The 12,984-nt window shown below is 42.6% G+C and overlaps 1 protein-coding gene across 4 annotated transcripts in view; it reads right to left on the bottom strand.

Moving 5' to 3' along the window:
* Positions 1-802: 802 nt before the first annotated feature.
* The window catches only part of OSBPL5 (oxysterol binding protein like 5), a 243,061-nt gene continuing 230,879 nt past the window's right edge, over positions 803-12,984 (bottom strand). For all 4 annotated transcript variants that reach the window (XM_074997785.1, XM_074997784.1, XM_074997786.1 and 1 more), the window contains 6 exons: positions 12,670-12,806; positions 8,575-8,760; positions 7,404-7,542; positions 5,872-5,989; positions 5,044-5,146; positions 803-2,110 (listed from right to left, as the gene is read on the bottom strand). In XM_074997785.1, coding sequence (XP_074853886.1) covers positions 1,975-2,110; positions 5,044-5,146; positions 5,872-5,989; positions 7,404-7,542; positions 8,575-8,760; positions 12,670-12,806 — 819 coding nt within the window. In that variant the 3' untranslated portion in view covers positions 803-1,974. The remainder of the gene's footprint in view (positions 2,111-5,043; positions 5,147-5,871; positions 5,990-7,403; positions 7,543-8,574; positions 8,761-12,669; positions 12,807-12,984) is intronic.

Below are 12,984 nucleotides of genomic sequence, written 5' to 3'. Positions count from 1 at the left end.
AAAATGCCATCCACCTGATTAGCACAGTGCCCACAGCACCAACAGCTGACAGCATGTGTTTCTAATGGTGGTACATATCCACACATCTCATTGCATATAAAATTTATCCTGCACATGGATGGTAAAACTAGAGAGAACACTGATGTCAGGTATACTATGCCAATTGGGTGTCTGGTGCCATTCACAGCCTGACTAGTGAATGGCTGGAGGATTGGCTGAAACACTACAAATAATGTGCTGTCATTGGTGCTCTCTCTGCAAGGGCTGATGGACTCATCAATCAAGGTGACAATTAGATTGGATCTTTAAGGAGTTTTAGCTGGACAGGCAACTAAAAATCAGCTGTTGTTTTTGAAAACCATGGCCAAATTAGAGAAAGTCAGGACAATGTCAGATCACAGAATTTTGCTATTCTGATTCCCCATGCCATAGAGAATCTGTCAAAGAGTTCCATGACCACCACTCATGAGCTGTTCCTCCTCCTTTTGGGAGAAAGATAAGTCATTGGGTCACTCAAAACTTTGTACAGAATGCTCCTCTCTTCTGTATACAGATAGTAGCCCACTGGACACCCCTTATTGTATAGTATTTATTGGGTATGATGTCCATCTTTTTACGTTTGGAGAGGAAGATGATGTCTGTCTGTATCTATGTGAGTTTTTTTCCATATAGATGATGGATTTCCACTCCAAACGCCTAAATGTAGTGCCTTGCATGGTATTAGGCAAACATGACCAAACTCACACAAAATATATGTAAACAGCTACAAAATGACAAAAGTCTCAAGCACACACATTGTCATTGAAAGTTCTGTGTAATTTTATTTCAACATATCAAGCACAAACAGGTTTCCCCTAGCTGGGGAACATGACAAGGAATGTAGTTAAAAAATTTGAAACATTTACATTTAAAGTTGGCCAGTCTGGCACCACCACTAAGTATTTTAAGGCTATATATGAAGCATTACTTACCACTTGGAACTACTTCAGGCCAGAAAAGAAAGGCTTAGTACTGACTGCAATCTACAGAGAATATTGCAAATCTTTTTTAAAAATGGTGTAAAATAGGAAGACTATTAACAGAGTTAACAATGCAGTGGCAAAACCCTTACCCTTCCTGACTGTTAATAATAGATGTGCCTACAATCAAACACACCTACTTGCTCCCTCACACTTTCTGTAAGGGGGCAATGGGCAATTTCAGAGGAATTCTACACAATTCTTGTTTTATTATAATAGAAAAACAGCCACATATTAAAAAAAGTGACCCGGATTATAAACAAGCATCTTTGACATTTGTCTCAGTGGGTCTAGTTCAGGACCTTATCAGCTCAGTTTACTAAATAATTTCCACTTCCTAAAGCCAGCAACTCTAGGAAATCATGCATATTTACAATCTCTGTGCAATGGAGTGTGATATACAGTTTCAGGTCCAACTGTGCGTGTGTCAATGGCAAGATCCTAGGAGAAATCGTGACTGATAACCAAATGGTTGGAGTTCTGGACCCTCATATATTGTTCCCCTCTCATAACGAAATGCATCCAATATGCATCTTGAAAATTGACCATAAGAATGCTTCCCATCTCCCCTAACCCTTAGAGTTCTAAAACAATCCAATGGAACCATTCAAAAAACATGTGGATGTTCACCATTATTAGGGCACCAATACTGCTTGGTAGTTATTGATTGCATCAGAAAATGACAAGACATAGAAAACAAATTGCACAATTACAGCTACATTTGGCTTTAGCATTAAGGCCCGTACAGGTAAAGAGGTCCTTGAAGATGTACATGTAAAAAGGCAAATGACAATCGGAAGGAACTAAACTGCTGGTTCCTGGGTCCCTTTTTAGCCTGTCTCTTTCTTCCATCTCTGCTGCATTGGTTTTAAAGTGCTTGGTGCCTCGATGGGCTCCTTGCGTGAGTGTCCCCTCCTGCAGCCAGTAACTTTTATTGCTGCCCAACATAGTGCTTTTATTTGAAGACATAATTAATGAACAGTTGACACGTAAGAAAGACACAAATGAGAAACCAACAGCGAGAGTCCAGGAGGAGGTTTTCGGAAGAGGTCCTGCTGTAGAAAGATTTTTTGTTCAGAGCAGTGAGGTTTCTGAAACAAAAAGTAACAAAGCCATTTACATCTGGGAAAGAATTTTACAGAAACTTATCTCCCCACTTCCTCCCTCAGGTCTTGAATACTCAGATACCATTGCCAGTCCTGGAGATCCTACACAGACAATTCTCCCCTTGGCTTAAATTGAGAAGACTGTTTTGACAAGTTCAGGATCTAACTTTCTTTTCTCCTTTAACAAAAGGAATACTATTAATATGTCCTATTTTCTATCCTTTGTCTACCTTTAATAGGCCATAAAACCACTGAGAGGATTGTCTCACTACATATATGCAAGGAACCCAGAACAAGGAAGCCACAATATTTGTCAGAATCTCCTGGTGCTACTTGTAATGCAAGCAGTTCTCATAAAAGGGTTGTTTCACATGTAACAGAAATAGTAGAAACAGAATTTTCAGAAGGCACCAGGACCTGGAAAGGACAGCCCTGACTGTGGAACAGCCCATGTCTAATTCAGGCACCAAAATGAATAGCTTGGTTTTCAAGCCATCTCAGCATGGTGAGTGCAGGGCTTTTCAGGAAATGGAGCCTGGTGAGTGTGGAGCACTTCTGAGTGCTCAGTATTCTCAACACAGGCCAAGTTCCTTGAAAATTTAGCACTATGAGTGGGAAAGGCATCACAGACCAGAGTGCAGTGCAGAATTCAGGAACTGCCATCTCTTGGTAAGACACTAAATTCTGTGAAGGTGCCAAGATTTGTTAATTCTAGGTAAAAACAGATTTTTTGGCCTTGCCTACTGAAATAACAAATCTGCTGCGTTTTATTCATTCCTAAACAAATTCATTAGCTTTCCAAAGTCATCAGGTGAAACACTGCCTTTGGAAAAAAATCTTTACTAGTCTTGTCAAGTAGCTGAAAAATGGATTTTGCTTTCCAAAGAGCGCCTCAATTGTCACTAACTCTCACACAGTCTCCTTGGCCATGCCTACACTAGCCACCTTCCTTTTGGAGGGGGCATGGTAATGAGGAAGTTCAGAATATGTTAATGAGGCGTTGCCATGAATATGCAGCACTTCATTAGCATAATGACAGCTGCACGTGATTCAAAAGTGCCGCTTTCGAAACACACGCCGCCCATGTAGCCAGGGGCCTTTCGAAAGGACCCCCTGACTTTGAAAGCCCCTTCTTCCCAAAACCAAATGGGAAGAAGTGGATGCCGAAGTCAGGGGGTCCTTTTGAAAGGCCTCTGTCTACACAGGTGGCACACATTTCAAAAGCAGCACTTTTGAATCACATGCAGCTGCCATTATGCTAACGAGGTGCTGCATATTCATGGCAATGCCTCATTAGTATCTTCCAACCTCCCTCAGTACCATGCCCCCTCCAAAAGAAGGGTGCTAGTGGAGACATGGCCCTTCTGATCAGTGCTTTTGGGAACTATTCTGATGGACAGAATCAGCCTACAAAGTCAGATGGAAGGGAGCTTGTACGGAGCACAAGACCACTCCTCATTCTTGCATTCTCCTCCCTATCTCCCCGATCCAGACACATAGGAGCTGCCTCCCTGCTAGCATATCAAAGGGCACCAGCCACCCCCAAAGTGGGAAAGAGACAAGTAAAAGTCCAGGGTCCCATCCAGAAGCATCAACTTCCCCAGTACTCAAGGGAGATTTGAGTCCTACTCCACCCCTTCCCCTGACCCAGCCTCTTCCCACGCTGTGCAGTTCCACCCCTCCCACACCTCTTCCTGTCCCTGCTCCCTCCCAGAAACTCCAGAATGCTGCTGAACAGCTGAAGACAGCAAGCAGGAGGTGTTGATCTAAGGAGCTCCCAGTTGGCGCACAACACCCACTGAACAGCCACAGAGTTGGTGCCTATGACTCCACCCACATCTGTACTTAGAGACTCTTAAAGGCTAAATCTATACTAGGGAAATAAATCTATTTGAGACATGCAATTATAGTTACAGCATTTGCATAGCTAGAACTGATGTACTGGAATTGACTTATCTCCCTAGTATAGACCTAGCTTCTATACTTTCCTGTTGACCTCCCTTACTCCACGCAATACTGTGGAGTACACGGGTCAACTGCTGACCCCAGAAAGATCTATTTTGCCATGTCTATACCTGACGCACAAAATCGAACTCTGGAAGGTTGACCCTGACCGGGTTGATCTTCCACTTTGTATACACGAATCCTTAGAAAACTTTACAGTAGATTTTACTGGACAGGAGTGCACAGGATCCATAATGCACAGGAGAATGAATAGAGCCCCATACATATGTTCCCCTTTGCAAGCAATCCAAGCTCCAGCAGGGATTGCGCTTCCTGATACTCCTGCAGGGAGGGGCTGGCAACAACCTGATCCCAAGACAAGTTAGCGTGTCAACGCCATCATGGATACCCCCCCAACCCAGTCAGTACAAACATTTCAGAGCGTGCCACTCCAATTTGCCAGTGCAGTAACCAGGTGTGATCATCAGTCTCTCAGACATGGTATAAAATGGAGATCTCAGGCTTCTGTTTCTCTGCAATGACTGGGGTTCTCAAAATACTGAAAGTGACGCCAAGCACTGAGATCTCTATGCAGCTCTATCTCTACCCAGGGGTGCAAGTCACGTGTCAGCATGTCGCACTCCTTAATGAACAGGACCTTCTATGGCCAACTAGCAATCAGACTTCTGGGGAGCTGGCCAGACTACTGGCTAGATGGCTGCATCCATGCTGTAGGTTTAAGAGCTGGAAGATCCGTAAGGCTCCCAGCTGCGGCTAGGAGAAGATACTGTTACTGTTTTATGTAAAGGCTTGTTAATCCTTTTCTGTATTTTAATACAATACTTATTGTTGAACCTTGAAACTTCACCCCTCTGACTAAATCGGTCTCCAAAGGCCAGCTTCAGAGGAGTTAAACACCAGCGGTTGTTTTGGGTCCTATTGAGATCATGGGGCCAACGAATGCAAATCACGACCTGTGTATGTCCTGCTGGGCTTTCTGTAGGGAAAGGACAGTCATGTGGATTTCCTTCAAGTGATTCATTTCCTTTCCACACCGAGTACAGGGACTTTCAAAACCTGCAGCAAAACATCGAAGGGACAACCATCTCTGATATGTGCAACAAAACCCCAAGCAAGTGAACAGCTGTATGAAGGAAAGCACTTCAAATAAAGGGCATCACAAACATGGAACTCAATGATGAGTGGAAATTTTATCATGAAAACCAAATCCAGGCGTGAGGCTGATATAAAGTCTATGTACAGAAGCCCCTCCACCCAAATAGACCAGCTTCCTCCTTTGCAGGGTGAGTGCAACTATATAGTTGTTTGCAGTCCTTCTACTCCCTAACATCTTCAAGGGCACCATGTCACCCACTTAAAAAATGTTTCAGTGGGGTCGGAGGCAAGGTGAAGAAGAGTGGAAAAAGTAGGCCTGCGCACTCCTTAAATCAAGGGCTATTAAGTGGCTGCAATGCAAATTTTTTACAATGGTTTCATGCTACAGAAAATATGGATATTGCTAAGTCAGTCCTTGGGCAGCTCTCAGAGGCACTACAACCTTCACTGACATGGGTTGCTACTAGCAGGGAAGGAAAGAGCAGAAGACAGAAATGCTGAGTGAGAAGTGTTTCTAATACAGTATCAGTAAAACAAGGTCAAAGGAAATCAAAGGGCCATATTCTGACACCTGTAATCAGACTGGGATAGTCCTCATACTATCCTGATCAAATCAGCAAAGAAATAAGGTGCCAAAATTGTGCAAGGGTATTCAAATCTGGCCCAATGGTTTGCCAAGTACTTGCCATCATCATCCGACAGCTCCTGTACAGACTCTGGTGTTGAACAGCTGCTCTCAGTGTTTTGGCTGTGGTTGGATGGTTGGTCACTAGTTTTTCGACGCCTGCACTCTTGCCCAGATCTCTGAATAAATGGGAATTATCAAAAGGAAGACTGTCAAGAACTTGACACTCAATAATTTGATTAAGTATTAGCCAGTCTCGTATGGGAAGTCCTCTGGAGGATAAGGGATTGAAAAGAACAACTGCTCAGCACCTCTCTGGGTCAGATCCTAAATATCTAATTAAGACACTCCCACCTCCTCACACCCCTCAAAGATTTTCAGAAGCTAAAGATTTTTCAATAATCGCAAAATCCATCGGGCCAAATTAATCCCCTGGTAAAACTTCAGGCTTTTACCAGGGATCAATTTGACCTGCTGAATTTTGTGGTTCTCTTGGTTGCTCTGAATTACACGGCTTCTGCGGAACAGATGGGCCCAGAACAGCAGGCCATGCCTGGATCATCTCAGGAGGGAGATTTTCACAGGCGTCAAAGAGATTTTAGGAACAACAGCCCATTAGGAGTCTCCTGTGTTCTTATTTGCCTTATGCACTTTTGAACATTTTATCCCATCTCTCTAGAACAGGAGAACCAAAGCCATATAACCCAATACCACTGACCAAGGAGTTTGAAATCCAGATCCAAAGCTAAACTCCCTCAAATTTCAGATGTGTTCAGATTCAGGCCATTATAAACAGCATGAACTGTGTATTTGGACACACATTCGGGATATTGGTATGGGCTACAGTTAACTAGTATTTAGACCTCTTATATAGCTCTCCACCTGTCAGAAGCACTTTACAAACCATAAATAACTAACAAGACGAAAGCAGGGAGGTAGACATTGTTCGCTTTTATAAATGGGGAAAGCAGACCAGACTTATGCAAAAGGAAGTGACAGAGTCAGGAACAGAATTTTCATTCCAGGGCATTAGTTCTCTGCTCAGATCCGTAAATCACATCTAGCCTAATGAAGTGCTCTGTAAATATTGGACAATAATGTTCAGTTCAGCCCCATTCCCCACCCAACATAAGGAAAGAACCAGCAATCGTAAAAATAATAATAAAAGAAGATAACTGGTACAGGGAAGATATTATCGAACACAAATCACAGAGTATCAATCAAGGATTCTGATTTTATTTTAGATTTAAATAATTGCTGCCTACAGAAGGCTCCAGACATCCTAGCACGTAATTAGTATTGCATCAAATCTCAACACAATCACAGTGATTCTTCAAACTGGCACTCAGCCAGCCAGCCTCTTACCAAAAAAACCATTAGCAGATTAGCACTAAAGTAGATGCCAGGGAAATATCAGAGGCAAAATAGAGCTACAAAAACAACCCTCTAATGTTAGAGGCAGCCCTTGGAATTTGCTGTATCTAAGAAAATGTGGCAAATTAGAGCTGAGTGCCTGATCAAAGGAATGTATGAATAAAGACGCAAAAGTAAAATACTTCCCAGAGCGGGGCTTTCTAGTAGAGTGATGGTTACCTTGTGTCGTATAACTTGGTTGTTTAGACACACGGTTTTGTGGGAGGACATCCTTGCAGCTAGGCGTCTCTGCGTGGTTTGAAGTATCCCATCTTTCTCAAACTGGGCAATGTCATTTAAAGGGTCCCAGGGCCTTAAACTTTGGAAGCAAAAAGAAAGCACATTAAAAAAAAATCAGAACCATGACAGGTTTATTAAAAGCAATGCATGAATTCCAAACACACAAGAGCAAATAGTCACCCATCGGCTGAATTGGTGTGCCTGCAGAACCAGGGTAGGGCAAACAGGCATTTAGGAACACAGGTTGCTTCCAGACTAGCTCACCTGCATGCCTCAAACCCTGAGCCAGACAGGCATAATCAACCTAGCACAGGAAGTCAGGGAAATGTTCAGGTTCTCTGAGTCCTTGGTCTCTTTTCTTTGCCAAGGCTGCTAACAAGTGTGTTCATGGGAACCAGCCGCGGTGTAGGTTTTGCAATATTGGTGAGTCTTTGGAAACTGAACTGAGGTGGACAACTCTGTCAGACTCAGGCTGCTGTACTTCTTGGTAACACTTTCTCCTCACTACTGATCTCACCTCGATTTGTACAAATACCCAGGAGCTCCCCCACTGCATGGGCTGATCTTTTCATTCTAAAGGACTGCACATTCAAGTAAGCACTAGGAAGAATTCAGCGGGGTTGCTTGCCCACGGTGCTGGGAAGATGCAAGGGCAGGACCAGTGGTCCCAGGCATCAGATGGCTGTGCAGCAGGCCAGAGTATGCTATACACAGATACAGGTTGAACTTCTCTAATCTGGCACCCTTGGAACTTGACCGGTGCTGGGTGACAGGAGGTCGATGTTGTCTAGCACATTATCAACACTTCCACTGCTTACTGGACTCTTAGAAGTCATAAATGACAGCTACATAACAGCACAGAACACAGAGCCAGGACTGGTGGCTGTAAACAAACTTTATGGGACAGCAGGAAACTTTGCAACACCCATCATAAGTGGTTGTTCAGCTACCTAAAATAATGATGGATTATGGATGTTGCTGGACATGAGAGTTCCAGATTAGAGAGGTTCAACCTGCAGCATCTTGTAATTCTGCTGGAAGCCAAGAGGCAATGTCTGCACTTAACCCATTATTGTCACACTTATCCCTATACGTGCATCACGTCACTCACTCTTCATATTTGTAGTGCCATTCATTGGTAGTGGCATCATGTCGGAAGAGCAGAGGCTTCCACTCTGTGCCATTCTCCTTCCGCTCCCGTGAAGCATTCCTTTGCTCTTCTTCCAACATAAATTTCTCCTGAGTTGCCTTGTGTTGATCTCCTTTGTTTATTGCGCTGGTTACATGCTGCCAAAGTCTAGAAATAAACAGAATCAAATACAACTGTCTTCAAACCACCAACACACTCAGCTAGCTGGGGCCTTACAAAATGTTCATCTAATCCAGTGGTGCACAAAGTTGGAGGTAGGCCCCTTCGGGGTGGGGCATGAAACTTCATAAGGGGAGCCCAGCACAGTCAGATGCTAGGTGTCAGGCTTATCCATCTCATTAGAAATGTTGAAATATGTTATTCCTTTTATGTGTGTGTATGTATTTATTCACATTTTAATATCAACTGATAAAGGTTTTTACATTCTACATATTTTCTTACACATGCTGAAAGGGTTTATTAATATGAACATAACCAAAATTTCCATCAGTTTGGATTACATTAGACAGTTTAGGTGAATGAGGGAAGTGATCTGCTAATTGCAGGGATGATAAGTGGAGCCCAATGTAAAAAGTTTGTTCACCCCGTCCACCAAGATGCACTATGAGAATTAGAGTAAGTTTAGTCAGCCTGAGCTTTGGCTTTAAATGGTCTTTTAGCAGGAGCATGAAGAGGAATACAGCGTAGAACAATCACCTCAGCAATTAGCCATCTTCACCTTACCTCAGATAAGATAACAGCAGGATTTGCAGTGTTCCTTATACATCCCATAGGGAACACTAAAGATAGTAAGGCAGCCTTCTGAGGCCAGCGGCAAGTTTAAAAGGTGACCAAAAGAAAACCTTTTACTGAACAGATCTTTTTAACCATTTAAGTCTAGGAGTCGGAAATGGTAGTCAGAGTAACCAAGGCTAATTCTAGCAGTCCATTTGGGGAAAATGCACATGAAATGACTGGAGTTAGATACACAAACTAGGTATTTGCACATGAAAATGGCTATTTAGATGGCCAAAACAACCAATTAAATATATTAATGTGCTGATTTGCTCTTGCACACACTTTGGTTCATGGTGTTTGCATCCTGTAAAAGAGGGCTTCCAGCACATAAGATTTGACCCTTCATGCTTTGTTGACTTTCCTCCCTTTCTCATTCCCTTCATCTTGGAAACCCTGGTCAGACTGGGCCTGCCACATATGCTGGAATCTAATAGACAATTCTGTTGCACTCTAAGCTTTAAACAGACATTAGTAAAGTGCAGAATAAGACTTAATACACTTGTGAGAGAGATCACAGTCCAGCCATTTTAGCCATCCAAAAAAGGCGGGCAACAATCTAGTAATCAGACTTCCATGTTTTTTCTCTGCATGTTGATCCATCATATAGCAACAGGGGAAGGAGTGCATAAAAAACCCTACATACACATATAGGAAGTGATTCTACACGCACAAAAATTGGCCCAGAGGATTACTGGGTAGGTGCAATATATGAAGTGACCTGTTGTTCAGTGTGGTTTTTAAACACAAATTCTAGCCACAAGGACATGCAACACCAGCAAAAGCAGCCAAGTGTGCAGGTGCGCTACCATTTTAAGAATGAGTAGCTGTAAGCTAGCAAAAACTCTGTCACCAAACTTTTTAGTACAGACATGGCATCGTTTCCTGAGATAAATTAAATACCACCTCTGTTTTAAACTAGACTTATGCTTGTAAAGCACCATGAGATCCTCTAATGACACAGCACCTTGCTACAGAACTGTCCTCAGGTACACAGATTTGATAACACATTCAACACCTAGCTCAGAGAGGTCTGCAGAGCATTCGCTTTTCTGTTTGCTGCTAGATGTGCAGGCCACATGATGTATTGAGAGAAAGACAGACTTTTAGACAATTGCAAAGAAGATGCACATACATTTAGCATTCTGTGGACAGGAGTGGGAAGACAATGGAGAGTTCTTGGAACCTGAACTTTGTGAGTAGAATACCCAGGATTCAGTAGAGACAGAGCTGTTTTCAGCTAAAAGCGGCTGCCCATTGTCTGTCTGTGAGAAGCAGCTCAAATCACAAAGGCCCATTCAGGGGATTGATGGGTTTGCACCTGATTACCTAAAGTGAGGACAACCCACATTCTGAGGTCCTCGAGGGTTTTGGTGCATTGGGGCCCTACGTTTAGATCCTCAGTGAGCAAGGTGCTGTATACAACAACATTTAAGGAGTGACAGTACCTTCCCTGCACAGCTCAATCAGGACAAGATGAGGGACTGGAGGCATGGCAAAGAGCAGTAACCTGCTCCTGCCTTTCTGTATGCAGACATATATTTCCTGCTTAATTCAGGCAGGGTAGGTTCCTGATCAGCATGCTGGGGTTTCTGTGTAAAAAATGGAGCCCACATTGGTGAAGGTCAATGGATGATTTTGGGGCTTAAGCTTTTAATGCCAGAGAGGGCCATTGTGATCATGCAGTCTGTGTGAAATTCTATGGTGTGTGTTATGTGGGAGATCAGCAATTCCCATCTCTAGTTTAGGATTACTGAATATTAGAACTGCAAGTGTTTAACTATCCCGATAGAAAATTTTTCCTAGCATCCAATCTTAACCTCTCTTGCTGCAGTCTAGGCCCCTTGTTTCTTGTCCTAACATCAGACGTTAAGGAGAATAATTTTTCTCCCTCCTCCTCGTAACACCCTTTTAGGTACTTGAAAGCTGCTATCGTGTCCCCTCTCAGCTTTCTGTTTTCTAAACTAAACAAACCCAGTTACTTCAGTCTCCCTTTATAGATCACATTTTCTAGTCCTTTAATAATTTTTTGTTGCTATTCTCTGCACCCTCTCCAATATCTCCTCATCTTTCCTGAAATGTGGTGCCCAGAACTGGACACAATGCTCCAACTGAGGCCTAAATCAGCACAGAGTAGAATGAAAGAATTACTTCTTGTGTCTTGCTCATATCACTCCTTTTAACACATCCTACAATCATCGTGGGTTTTCTTTTTATATTTTTGTTTTTGGCAAGTGTCACACTACTGACTCGTACTTAGTTTATGGTTCACTATGGCCCCTAGGTCCCTTTCTGTAGTACTCCTGGGAAGGAACAATCAGTTTCACACAAGTGGAGTACTCTGCATTTGGCCTTATTAAACGGCATTCAATTTACCTCAGGCTGTTTCTCCAGTTTGTCCAGATCGTTTTAAATTATGAGACTATCTCCAAAGCACTTGCAACCCCTGCCAGCTTGATATCATCCACAAAATTTGTAAGTATTGTCTTTATGCCATTTTCTAAATTGTTGAAGATATTGAACAGAATTGGGCCCAAAATTCCACCCCCCGCCCCATTATGCCCTTCCAGCATGGCTGTGAACCATTAATAACCACTCTCTGAGAATGCTTATCTCACCAGGTAACTACATATGTGTTATTTGCCTATATTCATTTTTTGTACTTTGACCTAGTTTCCACTTCTTGTGCAACTCCTTTTTGATTTTTAGATTTAAGATCTCCTGATTAGGCCATAGCGATCTTCTGCCATATTTCTTATGTTTCCCAGGTAGTGGAATAATTTGTTCTTGGAACCTTAATAATGTCCCTTTGAAAAACAGCCAAATCTCTTCAATTGTTTTTCCTCTTAGTCTTGCTTCCCATGGGACCCTAGCTACCAACTCTCTGAGTTTGTTAAATTTCAGGAAGATAGACTTCCGTAATGTGTGATTGAAACACAGCACTTATTAAAAAAGATATCCATACTTGATTTAAAGCACTTCAAATGAACAATCTATCATATCCTTTGGTATTCAGTTCCAGCAGTTATAACAGAGATTTCTTTTCATGTTTTCAAGAGTCCTGAAAAATGCATTTATTTTACTTCACAAAAGAGTGGCCTCTACCATTTCTGAGACCTAGGACTTGGCCATGCTATCATTTATACTCATTGGAAATAATACATCATCACTACTATGCAAGGAATAAAAGACATCATGCAGCAGGGACATATGCACAATTAATTGCAGCTCAATGAAGACTATCAGGAAGTTCAGCAGGCTGGTTTCCAGCAACCTACCCACCTCTCCGATTCAAAGTCTGTTTGCTCTTCAAACAGCACAATGTAGCGTTTCAGCCTCTGTCGCCGCACTTCCCTGGTTGGGTTCCAGAATATTTCAGTGTTCCCATTTTTCAGGTCATTTATATACACTTCCCCATCCTAAAAGGGAAAATGAAGGGCAACATTCACTAACTGCAGGAACACATGGGTATATAACCCTAAGGAACACTGCAAGAAGCTTGTTGCCAGGCTGGGGAGCAAGCGTTAGTTTGAAAGTTGTTTCCTTCCTGATTACCAGATAGCTTCAATAAATATTTCTGAAAACTATCCAGGAGCA

Source organism: Carettochelys insculpta, chromosome 6, assembly GCF_033958435.1.
Source record: "Carettochelys insculpta isolate YL-2023 chromosome 6, ASM3395843v1, whole genome shotgun sequence".
NCBI classification, from domain to species: domain Eukaryota; kingdom Metazoa; phylum Chordata; order Testudines; family Carettochelyidae; genus Carettochelys; species Carettochelys insculpta.
Note: the sequence above shows the minus strand (reverse complement) of the source record. Positions and strands in the feature narration are given on the sequence as shown.